This window comes from Atheta coriaria, unplaced genomic scaffold (assembly GCF_025399875.1).
Source record: "Atheta coriaria isolate IRGN ID8LTWV9N9 unplaced genomic scaffold, Caltech_Dcor_3.1 hic_scaffold_8_pilon, whole genome shotgun sequence".
Lineage (NCBI taxonomy): Eukaryota > Metazoa > Arthropoda > Insecta > Coleoptera > Staphylinidae > Dalotia > Dalotia coriaria.
The window spans coordinates 806,977-824,081 of NW_027045450.1; the positions used below are offsets into that span (position 1 = coordinate 806,977).

At 36.1% G+C, this 17,105-nt stretch overlaps 3 protein-coding genes and 1 long non-coding RNA gene across 6 annotated transcripts; 1 reads left to right on the forward strand and 3 right to left on the reverse strand.

The window, feature by feature from the left end:
- Positions 1-551: 551 nt before the first annotated feature.
- LOC135797155 (IDLSRF-like peptide) lies at positions 552-10,250 on the reverse strand. Its single transcript, XM_065309370.1, has 3 exons — positions 10,011-10,250; positions 2,577-2,864; positions 552-2,509 (listed from the first exon to the last, which is right to left on the reverse strand). The coding sequence occupies exons 1-3, from the start codon at positions 10,129-10,131 to the stop codon at positions 2,316-2,318; spliced, it is 603 nt and encodes a 200-aa protein (XP_065165442.1). The 5' UTR covers positions 10,132-10,250; the 3' UTR covers positions 552-2,315.
- LOC135797156 (uncharacterized) lies at positions 2,822-9,505 on the forward strand. 2 transcript variants are annotated; one of them, XR_010549474.1, is made up of 3 exons: positions 2,822-2,950; positions 3,470-3,653; positions 9,434-9,505. It is a non-coding gene; the product is annotated as an uncharacterized lncRNA (long non-coding RNA). The 2 variants fall into 2 exon arrangements; XR_010549473.1 differs by lacking the exon at positions 9,434-9,505 and having other exon boundaries at positions 3,470-4,218.
- Positions 10,251-10,898: 648 nt separating the features above from the next.
- On the reverse strand, positions 10,899-12,540 carry LOC135797154 (phospholipid scramblase 2-like). 2 transcript variants are annotated; one of them, XM_065309368.1, is made up of 7 exons: positions 12,348-12,540; positions 12,164-12,295; positions 11,974-12,111; positions 11,700-11,917; positions 11,472-11,633; positions 11,261-11,410; positions 10,899-11,201 (listed from the first exon to the last, which is right to left on the reverse strand). In XM_065309368.1, the coding sequence occupies exons 1-7, from the start codon at positions 12,391-12,393 to the stop codon at positions 11,148-11,150; spliced, it is 900 nt and encodes a 299-aa protein (XP_065165440.1). In that variant the 5' UTR covers positions 12,394-12,540; the 3' UTR covers positions 10,899-11,147. The 2 variants fall into 2 exon arrangements, with proteins under 2 accessions (XP_065165440.1, XP_065165441.1); XM_065309369.1 differs by having other exon boundaries at positions 12,164-12,286; positions 12,348-12,539.
- Positions 12,541-12,816: 276 nt separating this feature from the next.
- On the reverse strand, positions 12,817-16,176 carry LOC135797347 (ubiquitin carboxyl-terminal hydrolase 8-like). The gene is made up of 4 exons (XM_065309648.1): positions 15,946-16,176; positions 15,499-15,833; positions 15,256-15,409; positions 12,817-15,195 (listed from the first exon to the last, which is right to left on the reverse strand). The coding sequence occupies exons 1-4, from the start codon at positions 16,038-16,040 to the stop codon at positions 13,245-13,247; spliced, it is 2,535 nt and encodes an 844-aa protein (XP_065165720.1). The 5' UTR covers positions 16,041-16,176; the 3' UTR covers positions 12,817-13,244.
- Positions 16,177-17,105: the final 929 nt, after the last annotated feature.

The window sequence follows — 17,105 nt, forward strand, 5'->3', positions numbered from 1 at the left end:
CCACAACGGCAATAAACCATCCTCGGCGCAAAGTTCCGAAGTGCAAAGATGAATTGAAGACGAATTTGAAAAATGCGCGAGATGCGCTCGCCGATGCGTCGCATCCATTATGCGATTTTATACTCGCGGCATTTCCGCACACGCGTCGATAAATCTTCGCAGGCACTGAAAAGCAGGCGAATATCTACAAGCACAACAATCCTGCAGCGGCTGCAGCGCACTAAAACCCAGAGAGATTCCTGCATAGCTACCTCAGTCGCCAACATCAACAAAAGCAGACACTAAGTATTAATATACAAAGTGTATCAAAAGGCAACCAAACAAACAAAATTAATATTTACTCAAAACAAAAAACAATTTTTTCCAACACTCAGTATATTATTGTCGTTATCTCAGCGCGGGCATCGCGCAATATAAGCTTATGAAATAAATGAGCCAATTAAACGAGCGCAACATATCGCAGAATGTTAATATCGTTCAAAAATAAAAATAAAACCAGCGTGTGTGTATATTTGGTTGCCTATCATCTGAAAATCATCTGGAAATATGCATTTACTGTTTCGGTTCATATATTTATTGATTTGAAAAATTCACATAACAAATAAACAATTTATGTACTTAATTAATCTTAATCCTTCCATTCTAACCTCAAATTTATAGATTTTGTTCTCAATTCAACGAAAATTCTTGCACTGATATGTATGCGATATAGATTAGAGATGTTTACAAGTTTGAAACCCCAGCCTCTCTTGTAAAATAGAGATAGATATGTATTGTGATGTACATCTATAACATTTAATTAATAATTTCTTGTCTTTTCGTCATCATTTGCATCATAGTCGGAAATGTTGCTCACACCGGGCACAAAGAGCTCCACTACGAGTCGAAAAAATATATTCTTAGCATCTTCTATATATTTCTTTATATATTTCAATATATTCTTCAATATTTCTTTATAATATATTTTGTTATGCATCATTATCATTAAGTTACGTTCATATAATAAAGATTGATTTATTTTCATCTGTGATTCTCATCGCGTTGCGTCGCCATTTGGTTTGTTTCTCGACTTACTCTTCCAATTAATGGTTTTTTATTCAATATGTATTGACTTTGTTGTTGTTCACGCTGTGATTGTGCATTATTTCAAAGGTTTTCCTGTTTTTATTCTGATTGTATTTCTTTGGTTTTGTACAAGTACAGTTACTGTCATTCTTTGTTTCAGTGGTGCGGTGTACGGTGGGTTGCAGGTGGAAGACACATCCAGCACTTGTTTGTGATGTGTCAGGTCGTTATCAATTGCATATAGATGTGTCTTGCAGCATTCACGCACCGATACACGCAGTGTCACCTAACCTCTAACCTCTAAAGATGCTATACTAATCTATTTTTGTTGAAATCCACGTAGATATGTATGTACATCAAGAGATCACAATAGTATAATGTTTGATACTGTCACACTGGTCAATCGCCATTTTGTCTGTGTTAAAATCGTGTGAGTTGGATGCGCAAGGCCCTAAAAAAGCAATCCAACGCGTACGATTTTGATTTGTAGTCAAACGGCGACTGATCAGTTAGCGTCCACGCATTATGCTGCACATTGGGTTGCATACATTGCAATTCTGTTATATTTTAGTGCCGCCCGAATTCATTTTCTTCTTGTTTTTTATTCCGTTGTCGTTTTGTTTCATTTTTTGTTCCTCTTTTGTCCGTCGTACCTTTTCTTCACTTCTTTTTTTTTCATATTTTACACGTCGATGGTTTTGTTTTTTGTCTTTATCTTGATGATTAATTTTAATTGAAGATTTTATTTTCTAAGAATATTATACGCTAATACTAATGATATGTTGTTCGATTTTGTTTGTGTTGGTATAGAATCAAAATTGCTTACAATCTACAATTAATATGTGTTTCTTTCACGTCTTTCTTGTTAGTTTCATTTAAAATGCCATAAATGCATATAAATATTGATATGTTTCGATTTTTAAATCTTTTGTTTTGCTGATTGCTGATTGGACGATGCGCGGAGACAGACGCGGACCGCCATTTTGTTTGCACTGATGCTCTCAGTGTTCATTCTCATTCTCATTCTCTAAGGATTAGAAGTGGAAAGGGACGGATTTCAGAGGACTCTGCTGCCGGAAGCGAGTAAGATGTAGGTTATGTCATTTATGGGATGTTACCTCTCATCGCCGGTAGATGGGACGCGCCGCGTCGTACGGCAGATACGAGTAGAAGTCCTTGCTGAGGGGCGCGTGCGGTAGAGGGTGGGCGAAGAAGAGGCGGTTGGCGGTGACAGCAGGGTCGGCGAGCATTCAGTCCAGGAAACCGGTATTCACCAGCTTCTCGAGGAAGAACTTCACATCGCCCAATTCGGAGTCCTTGATGCCCAATGACTTCAACATGCCGAGATCACCATTCTCCACCGCCATGAAAACCGAACGCAGATGCTCAAGATCGGAACGCATCAGATGTAATGCTGCGCCAAAGTCTTCAATCGTTTGAGATTCTACACATAACAACACAAAACAAAACTATAGCATAACATTAACTTATATGTATATTTGGTTGCATACCTGAGAGAGCAATAGCGACCTTGTCAACGCCGCCGAGTGGTTTGAGCGCATCACGCGCCTTACTACCAAAAAGCTTCTCCAAATAATTGGGGCCATGACTAGCGAGCAATGACTTGAGAAAACTGCCCGTTTCTTCAACCGGCGGGCGTTTCGCAGCCGTGCAGAGACGCGAATCTTCATCGTAACCATCCGAACAGTCGGGCGCGCCGTCGCAGAGGTACTGTATCGATATACAGTTGCCGTCGCCCGGACACTTGAACGGCTCGTACGGGTGGCAAGCGTCACCGACTGCAACATAACCAACAAAAACACATTCCAAGTTATATCATGTTGATACAATCAAGTCCTACTTTGTTATTTATTTTCTACGAACCGTGAGTATGATAAAAGAAAAATCAATAAACCACACGGCCTGAATAATTGATAACCGCGTCGGTATGTACACCTACGCCTGCGGCTTTTGTTATTTTTTTAATTCCGCACACACACCACACACGATTTATGTATTTTTTTTTTGTTTATCGCGTTGTGTATCTTTATGCTAGGCAACACTTTATACACCCAGGCTACATTGTGTAGAAGTTAAAATTTTGTTAACTGCGAATAAAACTGTTGAATGAGTTCACAGTTCGTTTGACGCTGTGTCGGATACTTAATTGCAAACGCTGCGTGACGTCCGGATAATAAAGTTTGCTTCACGTGTGTCCGCAGGGAGTTTTAACTAAATTTAGCTGGATTAAACCAGTAGGATATTAAAGTTGCCCGGGTTGCAAGATGGCCGAAAGTCAACTTGTGCTAATTTCATACATATATGAATAACATAACCTTAAACTTAAATGACTTGCATATATTTGGCTTTTAGATGGTAAATGTTTTTATTTTCAAAATTACAGTAATCTACATTGGGACATTAGACGTAATGCACCGGTGTGGCCATGTTGCGAGTCATGAATGGCGCCCGACCGTAGACACTACGAGGGTAGTTAATGGAAAACGTAATTTGGTTTGCGTTTCATTTATTTCCACCAACGCAACACAACACAAATGCGGCGGGAGTTTCACGCGTTTGTCGTTGCGGTAAGAATCAACAGTGTTGTTGTTTTTTTGTTGCGCGGCCATTTTATTTACTTGTAATGTTAATTCTTGTTTTCGGTGTTTGTTTGGGAATTGTTTGTGTTTGTGTGTTTGCTAAAACGCAAAATGGCGAACGTGTGAGCGTCGGCGCGTGTTTTATTCATTTCGTTCTCACTTCGCGTCACGCGCGAGTAGAATTCCCAAATGTTTCGCTTTCACGTCGCCTTTTCCACTTTCCGGCTTTCCGCTTTACGCGTCCAGGGGCAGGTGTGCATCCGTCGGCGGGTTATTTTCGAAACAAATTGTAAAAGATAGGGTTATTCGCGTAACTCGTTTTATTTTATGTTTTTCTTCGCGTTTTTTTCTACAAAATTCCAAGTAAAAACCTGTTTATCTTCAATTTACTTTAGTGCTACGTATTTCTACTGGTCGCTTGCGCAAACAAACAGAAAAATTAAATTATAAAGAAAACACACTTCTATATTGATATTAAATTATAAATAAATAAAAACGAACAATGTGTGCATTGTAACAGAACTAAAATATTAATAAAAATAACAAAACTGCATGTATTATTGTAATATTATCAACAACACCAACAACAAAAAATAAAATAAAATGTCAAACTTATAAATTAATAAATAAATGAAGGCGTCAGTTATAATTTCTACCGGTATTACGCAGGCAGCGCATGTGTTACACTTGCATTTTAATTGTGCATTAATGAAGCGGCGGAATGCGTCAATATGCGTTGGCAGGCTTCGAAGGTTGCTTGGTAGGTAGATTGATTGATCAATAACACGTCGATCGCGGCAGACAAAGAGTAATTAATAACATTGTAACATCCTACATGCTTTTGCACTTAGATTATTAAATTTCTAAAGAACTAAACAAGCAAAAATAGTTTTATTACGCGAATAGGACTGATACAACGATGTTTAGACTTTTGACTTTCTTCTAGCGCCATCTACTTCTAACTAAATCCATTACCTAATTTAATACATGGGACGTGACATGGTACACTGTGAGTAAAACAACGTATGCAACCAAAATAACATAAAATTGCATTTGACAGTTTGCAGTTTTTACAGTTTTTTGTACAAAAAATGGTTAAATTCCGTGAAATATTGCCTAATAGACACGTAAATACCGAAATATTATTATTATTTATAATATAAATCTCTCACAACTCTCATAACATGAATAATGTATTAGTAGAATCATATAAATATGAAATCATTGACTGTCACCGCAAATTATGATAAATACGAGTACACCTGCATAAGTACAGTGCACGTAGGCGTAATGTGTTCCCATCGTGGGGTGGAAATGTGGAAATGTGGAAATTATGTAGGTGGATTTTCATTTATAAAGGTCAAAGTTCACCTATACTTCATTTTTCCACATAAACACACACAAAAAAACAAATTAATCCGCTTTGTAATGCGTTTGATGTTGAAGCATTAAAGCAATTATCAAGAAATAAATTGAATTTGCTTTGGGATGAAATTTCAATAATTTCCTTTGTAATTTGTATTATCCGCGTGTGTGCGCTGCGGTTGGCAGAAGAACAAATCTTCGGGCAAAGTTTCCGCAACGTTTCCAATTTCGTTACGTCTAACATTTGACATTATCGGCTCGTATTGGCGCATTGCTTATTACTAGTTGTGTCACGTTTACGAAGAAGAAGAACAAAGTAAACTACATCGGAAGTTGGAAACGTGACGTAATTACTCGTAATAATGCTTTTGAAAAAAGTGTGTTTTGGGTTGTCTATGTTTTCTAAACCGTAACCTCAAAACATAAACACGAATTGAGTGCTTTTTCTGTTTTCGCTGGGTTTTATAATGACATACGAACCGTGAACGCCATAAACGTTAAAACGTTAAACAACCCCAAGAGGCGCACAAAGCTCACGTCGACGTATTTTCCTTTCCGGCTGGAGTGCAAAACGCAAAGTTTTATTAAAGTTATTACATCCCGCGCAGTCCTCCGACGTGGATTTTAACTAAAAGCCAGAGAGCGTCACCCTTAGCCGCGTTTCATGCTCTATTTTAGGTTATAAAAAAGAGAATATTAAATAAAAATTTGCAAATAAATTGCAAATGATTGCAGTAGGAATATGTTTCAAAAGTGATATCAAGGACAATTAAACGGCTTCAAGTTTAATTCACATTACTGAACTTTAACGACTTTATAATTGTCCATTGTCCTTGAACGGCATGCTCATTAATAAATGCTTTAATGTCTTTGAAGCTTTTTGTGTCAAAGTTTTGTTCTGAATGTAATGTAATGAAGATTGTTCGAGTGAATAATTTACAAGCTTTATCAGTAAAACATTATAAGTTCAGTAATAGTAATATTCATATTAAATATTTATGTTATAAGTGCTAAAGTTTAATGGAGATGTTAGTAGGTAATGAAGTGGTGCTTTACATTAACAATTTTGCAAGATTTTGATATTTTTTTATATTGAAATAAGAATAAACCTAACATTTAATAAATAATTACTTATTATATATTCTAATACTTAAGTTTCATTAAATAATAGTATATTAAGTATCAAGTAACTAATCTCAGTTTTAGTCACGAGATTGATTAATCAATCGAATGATTAACAACGTTTAGCCTCGTGTTGCTTTCGCTATTTGTTTCTACTTCCACTCTATTTCCACGTAGTTGATTTGTATTTGAAATTTTATTTGTGACTAATACCTGTGATTAAAGTACTTTAGTCACGACTTTGGTCCTCCGTGATTAAAGTATCACTTTTGTGTCTAAAAACCGTGGAACACCGGCGTTTTAAAGGAGGAAGTAGAAAATTATCATTATTTTAATAATTTTTATGATTTAAACTTGATAGGCAACTTATTTTACATTATTTTCTGCTCTTAGCTATGCAACACTTGTTTTAAGACAGTTCTATCAGTTTATCAATGAAGTCAACCTGTTGCCAGCCTAGTAGATCATTATTTAAACACTTTGTTTACATGTTTACTTTGTCATCCATGAAATGTGAGAGCCGAAAGAGCCCTAGCCGAAATTTAAATATCCTTTACACTTGTCCCGGGACATCTCCCACGCAGTCGTAAAAAAAGTGAAACGAAATACTCGTATTCCCGAAACTCGAAACAATATCCCTAAATAAAAACAAAAACTCCACTCTCCAGTAAGCGCAAAACGTAGATACACATAAAATTGGGAAAATTTGCTCGTAAAAAACACATTGCCGTAGATAAAAAAGATAAAAATCACAAAGTTCGACGAGAAATTTTATTTTTTTGCAATTTACCCGGAATTCGAGCAACAGATTCCATTTTTTACATAAAAAAAGATTGTTTAACCTGGTTAGAGCAGTTTTTTTAAATTTTCGCTCCGTCGGCATCATGAATACCTAATAGACACATTTAACCCCGACGGGAGTCACTTTTGCTCCCTTAATGAAACAAACTTCGTTACGCACGCGAGTTTTTTGCGCCCGTGCCAAGTTTCGACTTGTTTCGAATTTGCAGGAAACGGCGCTGAACGGAGTTATTTGGGAGAACGAAACGGAATAGGAAATGATGATGGAAAATAACTGAAGCGACTAAAAACTCCTTGGAAGTGAAGTAAAGCTGGGGAATTTTTTACACGTCGAGGAGAGAAATTACTTCTAATAGATGAAGAAGACTTTTTGTGAGGCGGGAAAAGTGGAGAGAGGGATAATAAAGTTGTTAACGGATGATTTTAATTAATGAAAACTCTGCATGCGGAATAATTAGCAGGAAAAACTCAGTGAAATAATAAAAGTATAATTAAATTTGATTTTATAAACAAAAAATAAAATAAGTAAGAGTATTATTGTAGGTGTTTTTTAATTTCATCATTTTTTGGTTTTTAAAGCATTTTAGGGTTGTTTTAATATCTTTTGGGGGTTATACAAAATATTAAATAATATAAAATTGTTTTTAATGCACAAAAATTAAGTTTAGGTTAAAATTAAAGAAGAAAAATACAAAATAACATAAAATTTTCAAAAAATAGAAAAAATCTACTTATTTTAATATTTAAATGAAAATTTGGGGTAGTTCTGATATTTTTTATAAACAAATCTATATATCTACCAATAAAGAATTTCATATTCTTCATAATAACAAAAACTAGAATAAAATCGAAGCAAAAACTCAAAAGTTACGAGACATTTTCTAACCCCATGTCATACATTCTGATATTCATGATATATTCCTAGGTGATATTGAATTTTAGACGTTTTCCACCAAAAAATCTCAAAATTTATGATGGTAGTAAAATACCCTCAAAGCCAATAAATTTCGAAATGTAAATCACGTACCCGCCTGCAAGCAACTTATAGGATTTACAAAATATTCCGAATTTTGGCCGAAAAACCAACACCCACCAAACGCCGGCGAATATTACCAGAGCCAGCGGCTCAATTCCATCGCAAATTCGTAATCCCAGTACGTAATACGTAATCCCACAACACGAAACATGAAACATGATTTATGATCTATATTTTCGTCCGTCCACATTGGCCACATGTGTGCCCACGCAAGAATATATCGAAATGTCAAATATCGCAGACTTTATAACCATGTTGATGTTTTGCTCATCATAAAATAATATAGGCAACCAAAAGTACACAAAAACTTTGCTTTTCAATTCAAATAATATTTTGAAATGTTAAATGTTAACTGTTGAAATTCAGTTGAAAATTGAAGGTTAAAGTGTTCGGAATGAAGTTAAATATAATTCGGTTCGTTTAGCAACCCCTATAATGTCATTAATGTTGACTTTCCGCATGAGTTACCCACAGCGCCATCATAGCGTATTCATCCGAATGATTAGCATGCACAAGTTTAGAAATTCAATCAAATGTCAACCCTCAACCCGACTTCATCGATATTCTACACTCGGCGTTCAACCATCGTCGATTAAATAAATATTTAAACTTCGATGAATAGCACGGTTTACACAATTGGTGTAATGTATGCAACCCACAATAGCAAATTGACTATTGGGTTGCATAACATGACCATAATCAAACATTTATTCTAGTTTTATGTGTGGTGGGTAATAGTGTAAAACGAACGTGTTGAATTTGTGTCGCGTGTCGTGCGTGTTATCGCCGCTCGTTTTGTGCATTTTTCATGCGTAATTAATTCCCGGCTTGACATTCCGGCGAGCGTGGAAAGTTTCCGTTTGTTGTTGTGTTCGCCATGTACGTTTCCGTTCGTTTCGGTTGTTATTCGCCATGTTGAACAAATTCGAGCGCCACCCATTAATTCAAATTATTATTAACGGTATAATCACAAGGTAGTCTTAAGGGAATAAAAAAATGATATGTGTGATTAAAATTGCCTACGTTGATTAATCATTTTTTTAGAGAATTGAAGTTGTTTTTGAGCATGTTGGAACTTTGAGAGGCTGTAAATATTATTGTAATCACTTTAAAACAAAAATTTAAACTTTGATGGGTTTTTTAGAGTATTATGTGTATAAAAATTACAAGTTAATTAATTTTTGATAAGTATTAGAGGCAATATTTAGGTTTTTCTACAAAAAAATGATTTTTTTCATAAAAATTTTGTTTTTTGTTAATTATTTGTAAATTAATTAATTTTAATTAAACAAGAAGTAATCTATACTATAAAGCATGTTTTTATCTACCTATAGAAACAAAAATACTTCATTTATCACGATTAGTTTAGGAGTTATTACTGATTACAACTTCAATTACTAAATCAAGTGCTAATGCAACATTATTACTTTTTCTCTAATTACAGAATAATGACAACTCGTATACATTTACCACTCTCAACGATGATTCTTCATTAAATTGCCTTTCTAAACACACCTCATTGACTAATCTTCGACTTTTAATTATCGAGTTATAGCGTTTCAAACATGAAAAATATAAAAAAATGTACCAAAATTAGATGAAAAATTATTGTGCAGGGCGGATTTAACATTTTCGCGGCTATTTCTGGCCGCTTTTTCGCCGCTCCTCGCTTTCCCGCTTTCCTTTTCCTCTTTATCGATCTTATGACGGGCACTGCGACACACAACTGTTGATGCCACCCAAACAGGTTGCCCTTTTTGTTCGGCGCGGCGCTTCCCGAACAATTCCAACTGAACGCGAGCGGAAAATTAACTTTTCTTAATGTTACCACTCGCACAATGCCGCAAATCATTAACTTCTTACGTTAAATCAACAAACAACATGGCGACGCGTGAAAATTCATCAAAAACATCAAAATAACCGGCGAAACAAATAAATTTCGCTTGTTTTCTTGTGTTCATTTATAATTGCGCGTAGAAATGTAAAATTTAATTTAGAAATTTATTTTTAGGAAGACTTACCGGTACGTTTGACGAAACCCTGGTGACCATAGAGCCTGCTCAGGTCTATGGCGTCGACGGCGACGGCCACCACCACCGTGGCGAGCAGCAGCGGGTGCGGCGCCATCGCCACGCGTACCATCGCCGGTCGTGGTTCGAGTCGTGTCTGGCGGCGGCGGCAGCGACGCTGGGCGGCGAGGCGGCGGCGCGCAGCACACCAAGGGCGCGCGCAACCGCCCACCAGCTGTTGATTCAATCAATATCGCACGCACGCACGCCTATGCCGCACACGCCGCCGCCGCCGCCGCCTGCCTTTTGTTCGACACTCGACACCTGAACACACCTGAAACACTTGACATTCCCACGCGTTGCCCGCTTCTCCGGTTGCACTACGACGCATATTTCCTTTTTCACCTGTCGCTTGATTTGATTAACTGCTAGGTTAGACTTCCCACACTACGTGCATAAGTAAATTAAACAAATTGTTTCTTGTTACAACTAGAATTGCATTGGATTTGTCACTTGTCGTGTTAGAAAACACTAAAAAAAAGAAAATTGCGTTTTCTGGATGCTGATGACATTCGTAAATAAATTCAGGACATTTCCCAGCCGTCCTGTGAACACTCTCAAATCCATTTACATCCATTACGATTTTATCACGTCGAATCTCCATCTACAATTTGTAAAACTCGTCTTTTTCGCAGTCGAAGAATTCGCATTTTCGTTATTTACTCGTTCGCCGCCATTTGTCGCTTGTCTCCAGTCTATTTCCACTCTTTTTATCACTTTATCTTGTCGTTTGTTATACGTGACATGAATCCCAGCTATGCAAAAAGCTCTAATCTGTGAAAGCTGTAAACAGTAAACGATTTTATATTGTGTTCTAAAAGTGAGACATTTTACGACGTCTTAAACTACAAGGCATAAAATATTTATTAATCAATCTCCACTCTGTCATAAAAAAGGCTTCATTTCGTGTTTGCCTCAAGGAACCGAACAACAATCGATTGTGTTCTTTATGTTCAAGCAATTTGGGAAGCACAAATCAAACAAATCAAAATCATAACCTTCAAAAAACAGTCAATAACCTAAAAATACTATGATTATCACTTCATAAATGTCAAAAAATAATAAAATATAATGCGTAGCGATAAGTTTTCAACACCAACAACTGCTGCCTGACTTTTTCGTGTGGAAGAAATACATGTATTCCTGAAACAAATGAAATCTAATTGAATTTACATGCGCATGCGTAGATACAAAGAGATTACCAGAAGGAAAGCAGCGCCAATAACAATAGCCTTGTACTTTGGATCGTCCCGATGGCTGGGAAACGTGATCGAAATGTTATACTCGTTCTGCACCTGATCCCATTGATGGTTGATGCTGCCCAGCTGAGTTAATCCGTCGTTTGAGTAAATCTGCACGCATGAAACAACACTCAAATTGAATACAGATAAAGAAAACAAAATGGCGCCGTACCCCAAAATGCGCTTCCTTCGCTGAACTCATATATGATGCAGGACCTTCGATGCGGTACACGATTGAATTGTATTCGTTGTACAATTCAAAGGAAGGCAGTGTCATGGAAAACTTTTGTTTGATGCGTCCGATGCATTTGTTCGGGATGAAAACTTCCATATTCTTAGAAAAAACAAAATTTTAGGTTAATTTTTGTTTACAATTTCAACTAAGTAATAAAATACTTACTTGCATTTTACACCAGAACGAACAACATCCAAATGTAGCACTCCTCATCAAATACAAAGCCTCCTGATGCGTGTGATCATACATAGTCATTTTAAACCCACGATTTGACCCACAAAGCATCCTTTGCGACTCTGAAGAGTTCTCCATGGCGTAAAACAATGTTTCACCATGCGGGACAGAGAGACGGTAACGGTTTTCAGAGTTTACATTCGCCATCACTACAAAATAACCGTCAGGTATAACATAACCACAATTCATATCTTTTCACACTTACAATCACTCAATTCGACGGTTTGTTGGATGTAAAGTTGATCAATACCGCGTAGGAAGTCAATTCCATCACGGGCCATCACTTGTCTACTATTAGTGCTCTGCCAATCGATGGTAGAGATTGGAATTTGTCTCCTCGTCCCTAAAAAACAAGAAAATCAACAAAACATTTTAAAAATGTTTATATTACTGACCTCTATCCATCGTATCAGACTGTTCCAGTTCAGTATGTTCATTTTGTTCATTTTGTGTGCTTGTAGGTTGATTCAACACAAGAAAATCATCATTTGGCTCATTGAACACCGGCGATGCCAATTCTAAATATTCTATTAGATATTAATACATATTTATTGCATGATTGGATTGATTATTTGTTACCAGTGGTGTGATCCTCAGCGGCGTCACAATCATGCGTTTTAAACATGGTGAATGTATTGTTTCGGGCGTCTATGAGCTGTTTTGTGCATTCCACGAATAAACAAATGAATAATAATCGATATTGAGGTAAACTGCAGTGCGCTGTTTGTTTAAAACGTTGAAAGGCTTGGAAATTCAAGCTACAGATGAGGGTATAACAAGTACTCTTAATAATACATGATAAGATTATCTATCTATGCGCTTATCACACTTTTATCACACGTATTATGACTGTATAGTTGTCTAATTCATTGTGTGAATATGTTTCGATTATTAGATTATCAACGATAACGTTTTTGTCTTGTTATCTATGAAAATAATGTTGTTTTGGTGAAATTTATGAAAATTAATCACAAATTTGAGTTTAGCAGTGTTTAAAAGCTAAATACTTGCAATAAAAGTATTAATTTGATTATTTTTCATTCAGATGTGTATTTTTATAAACTTTATTACTTTGAAAGATGTTACAAAGTTAAAAACCACATCAAATTACAATAAAACCATACAATTTGTATACAGACTCTCAATTGTTTCCAATGTTTCACTTCTCAATAGTTTCTTTAAAAGTTAGTTTATAAGGCATTCGCGTTAAAACTAAAAATATATGCGATAATAAAATATAGTTTCTCATATTTTCATCATTCACTAGTTAATTAAACTTTGAATTATTCATTTGCATACAACAACAGTGAGCTAACTCATAATCACAATAAAATTCAACAATATGACTAAACAAATATACAGAAATGCAGGTTATAAACTAATCTGTAGAATATATATCACAATGTGTTGATTTTACATATATTCGAGTCATTCCAACTCAAATATACTAAAATCTTAGCTGATTCATGATCATGATCATTTTTGGAAGAACTGCCTGTTTATACCGTCATACTGTGGCGCAAGCGAGTAGAATAACAAGAAAGCTCTCACTCGATAGTTGGAATCTTTCACATTCGCCACCGAGCAATTCTCATCGTTAAATTCGATCCATTTCTTCGCTGAGGGATGATAACAACACGCGGTGTAATGCCCTCGATCTCTATTCCCACTGTGGCACGCAATCCCGCTTAGATTATACCGTGCACTGCCAAACGCCAACTCCATCGGAAAATACGCCTCATTCAACGACCGCAACACACACTTCTCTTTTATACTATAAGTATACCGCATGATATTCACCACTAAAACATTGGGGTAATACGTGACTCTATGCGCAATATTCATTTCCACCTCACACTTCGAGCAGTATTTCTGTGAGGATGGATCTTTGCTAGGATAAATCAACTTATCCACCTCGTTCTGCACGTTGATTGGCCGCTGTTGATCATAATCCATACTCAAAAACACATTGTTATCATACTCGTACTTGACAATTCGTGAATTACACCGGGAACAACTCGTGGTCACCTCCAGTTGGTAAAAGAAAGTACGTTTGATGAACGAAATTTTACTCTTGAAGTGCTTGTGCCAGTCCAAGAGATACGATGTGCAATCCCCAGAGGATTCTAGAGGCTCCGCGAGTTCTTTATGCATCGCATTCGTGACATTCAGAAAGAACTCGTGGATATCCTCGTGTTCACCGGTGGAATAATCGCGTGACTGCAACTGACAGCATTCATTGTAAAAGTTATGCGGGCGAATGGCAACGCGAGTTTCAGTCCATAGTTTTTTCATCAAGTCTGAGAGAGAATTGGTTAATCTACCGATTGGAAAGGTGCGCATCGTGAAGAAATACGCCACAGACGGGCAGAATCTCAAGCATTGTACCAGAGAATTCATATAGCATGTGTTTTTGATGTTTACGAGACCTGTTATACCAGAATCTGGAAAGTTTTGTATCAATGCGTTTAATTCCAGTTCGAGTGTGTTGGCTGCTTGGGGTTTAGTTGATCTGTCCGGTATAGGCAACCCTGTTAAACTCTTCGGTTTCAAGCGTGGGTCATATTTAGGCTCGCCAGGTTTCGATGAATTCTTATCAAACTCTGCTTCTTCGTGTTCTAACAGTTTTCGTTTCTGATACCGCAACAATCGTTTCTTTTCCAGTGATGATACATCTTTGAAGATGTAATCAAGGTAGCCTACATCTTCCGATTGACATTTGTCATCGAAATCTTTACGAATCAATCGCCGCCTTTCTTCTATCTCCAAACGATAAGATTCTGCCTGGGATATCTCTTTGGAGATCTCGTTTAATATCGTATGCGCTTCGTTCTTCGTTAAACTACCTGTTATTGCATTGCGTTTTGTTTCCAAGCGTTTTTTGGTCAGTTTAAGAAGTTTCTCTTCAAGTGCCACTTGATGTTCACAGACTGTGAGCAGTCTTTGAGCTACAGCATGAATAGATACTTGTTTATCACCTGAAGGAACTTCTAATTCTTCTGGTACTTCTTCTGGATAATCATTGTATTCTTCTGATGTGAAACCTGAATCATCTGGTTGATGTGGAATACGTTTCGAAACAGGCGATTCCAAAAGTTGAACATCTGGATATTCAATGTCGTCCTTCATTAAATCATCGAATTGATGAAAGAGTTGATTGAAAATATTGCCGGGGTTTGTTAGGAGTGTTGGGTAATTGTCCGCCATGCCACGTACACCTCCTTCGAGGATAAGTGGAAGAGTTTGATATCGCTGCTCGGGATCCCATTCGATTAGAATTGTTCGTAGATCATGCAGTTTTGTTGTTTGGTATGATATTTTATTGGTGTCCAGGTCTGTTAGGACAATATAGTCGAAATCGTGTCGAGTTTTGAATATTTCTGAGGTTGATGGTGATAATTTTTGTTGTAGAGTGTTTGTTGAGAGACTAAAACAAATTTTATTAGTTTTTTTGGTAAATAATAATGTGAATAATGTGTAAATTTACCCTTTGTGAATGATTTCTTCAGGCAAACAGATTATATTGTTGAATTTAAGAGCACATTGGGCATATTCGTTGCTTGGTCGCGCGTCCATGATGAGAAGCTTTATTGTTTTATCATTCATTAATGCATACAACTGATGAGGACTGATATAAACATCTAAAACCACAATTTATTAGTTTTGCATGCTAAATTAAGTGAAAACATTCAATTTTTTGCTTAAAATTCAATAAAAACATAGTAATTACCATTATCCTTAACAATATTTGATTTGTTAAGCTTCTCTGCATTGCCACCATCATACAGCCCTGATTTAATCTCACCAGCAGCAATATTTGGTGTTGTGAGCATATCATATCTTAGAGTAAGTGATTTTAGAACCTCTAACTTCACCTCTTCAACCTTCCTCAAGGTGGATGCAAATCTTGTTGAAAAGAACTTTTCATCATGTACCTGGACGCGTATTGTATTAATAAGATTAATATAACGCATTGCAAGTATATAAAGCTTTTCCTCATCCACGGGAAGGTCCAGATTTCCATCAAATACATTCTGGGCTAATTTATCTGAAGCTCTGTATAACCTAAAAGAAAAAAATTATAAACTTTACTATTTAAAGTTAAAAACCATATTAATTCTTATAATATATAATAGTTTGTTATAAAACAATAAAATATAATAAATAATATTCTTACAATGGTAGTTTCTTGCCATAAGACTGATTGGTGCAGAGTTTACTGAGTTCTGGCAGCGTTTTGGCCAGATACAAGGGGCGCGTAGGTTTCAACATTGTAGAACATTAATTAAGCACGCAATTAAACAAAACCAAATGGTTTGCCACAGTGGCACAACCGTGTATTTGTGTTTCTTGTAAATAAACTAATCATTCGTCGGGCGAGTCTCAACAACTGTTGATGACAGGCGGTTTGCAGTGAGAACAAAAAATTACATGTGTAATTTAATTTAGGGATTAGACAGCACAACATGAAACTATTTTTCAAGCATAAGAAACAATTAATAAATCAACTTTAATAACAAATACAGGGAAATAATCTGAAAGGTTTAAGAAAGGGCTGTATTTTCGTCTTATTTTGAAAATTTCATTTGATATGTTATAAGTTTTGCCACCAGATGTCGCTATAGGTGCCAATTTTGTTAAAAATTATAAATAACTAGCTTTAACCCGCGGCTTCGCTCGCGTTGAATCCATCAAATAAATATTAGAAATTATTATACATAGTTGAAACGGATTGATAGAAAGAATGTATGAATGAAAGAATGTATGCCACTGCTTGGCTAGGATTATCTATGTGAAAAAATTACAACATGCAATAAAGTTTTAAATTTTAGATGGGATGCTAGATGGCGTTAAAGTAGTCAATTAGCCAGATGCAGTGGTATTATTGGCTAAACAATTTCTTTATTTATTTAAAAAATAATTTTTTTTATTAAATAAAAAAGTAGCCTATAACCATTCGGGGACCATCGGGGACCACTAAGAATATGTGTACGGATTTGATGTTGACGTAGGTGTCGGTAATACAGTGTGATGGTACTATAGTACTTAAGTGTGAGCTTCATTGCTGGAATGCTAGATGGCGTTAAAGTAGTCAAATAACCAGATGCAGAGGTATTAGTGACTAAACAATTTCTTTATTTTATTTCAAAAAATAATTATTATTATTAAATAAAAAGTAGCCTATAACCTATCGGGGACCACTAAGAATATGTGTACAAATTTTTATGATGATCTGTTAAGTAGTTTTTGCGTGAAAGCACGATAAACTTCAGGACATACGCATTTATAATATTAGTAAGGATTGTTTTTGTCGTGTTACAGAAATGCTGAAGATCC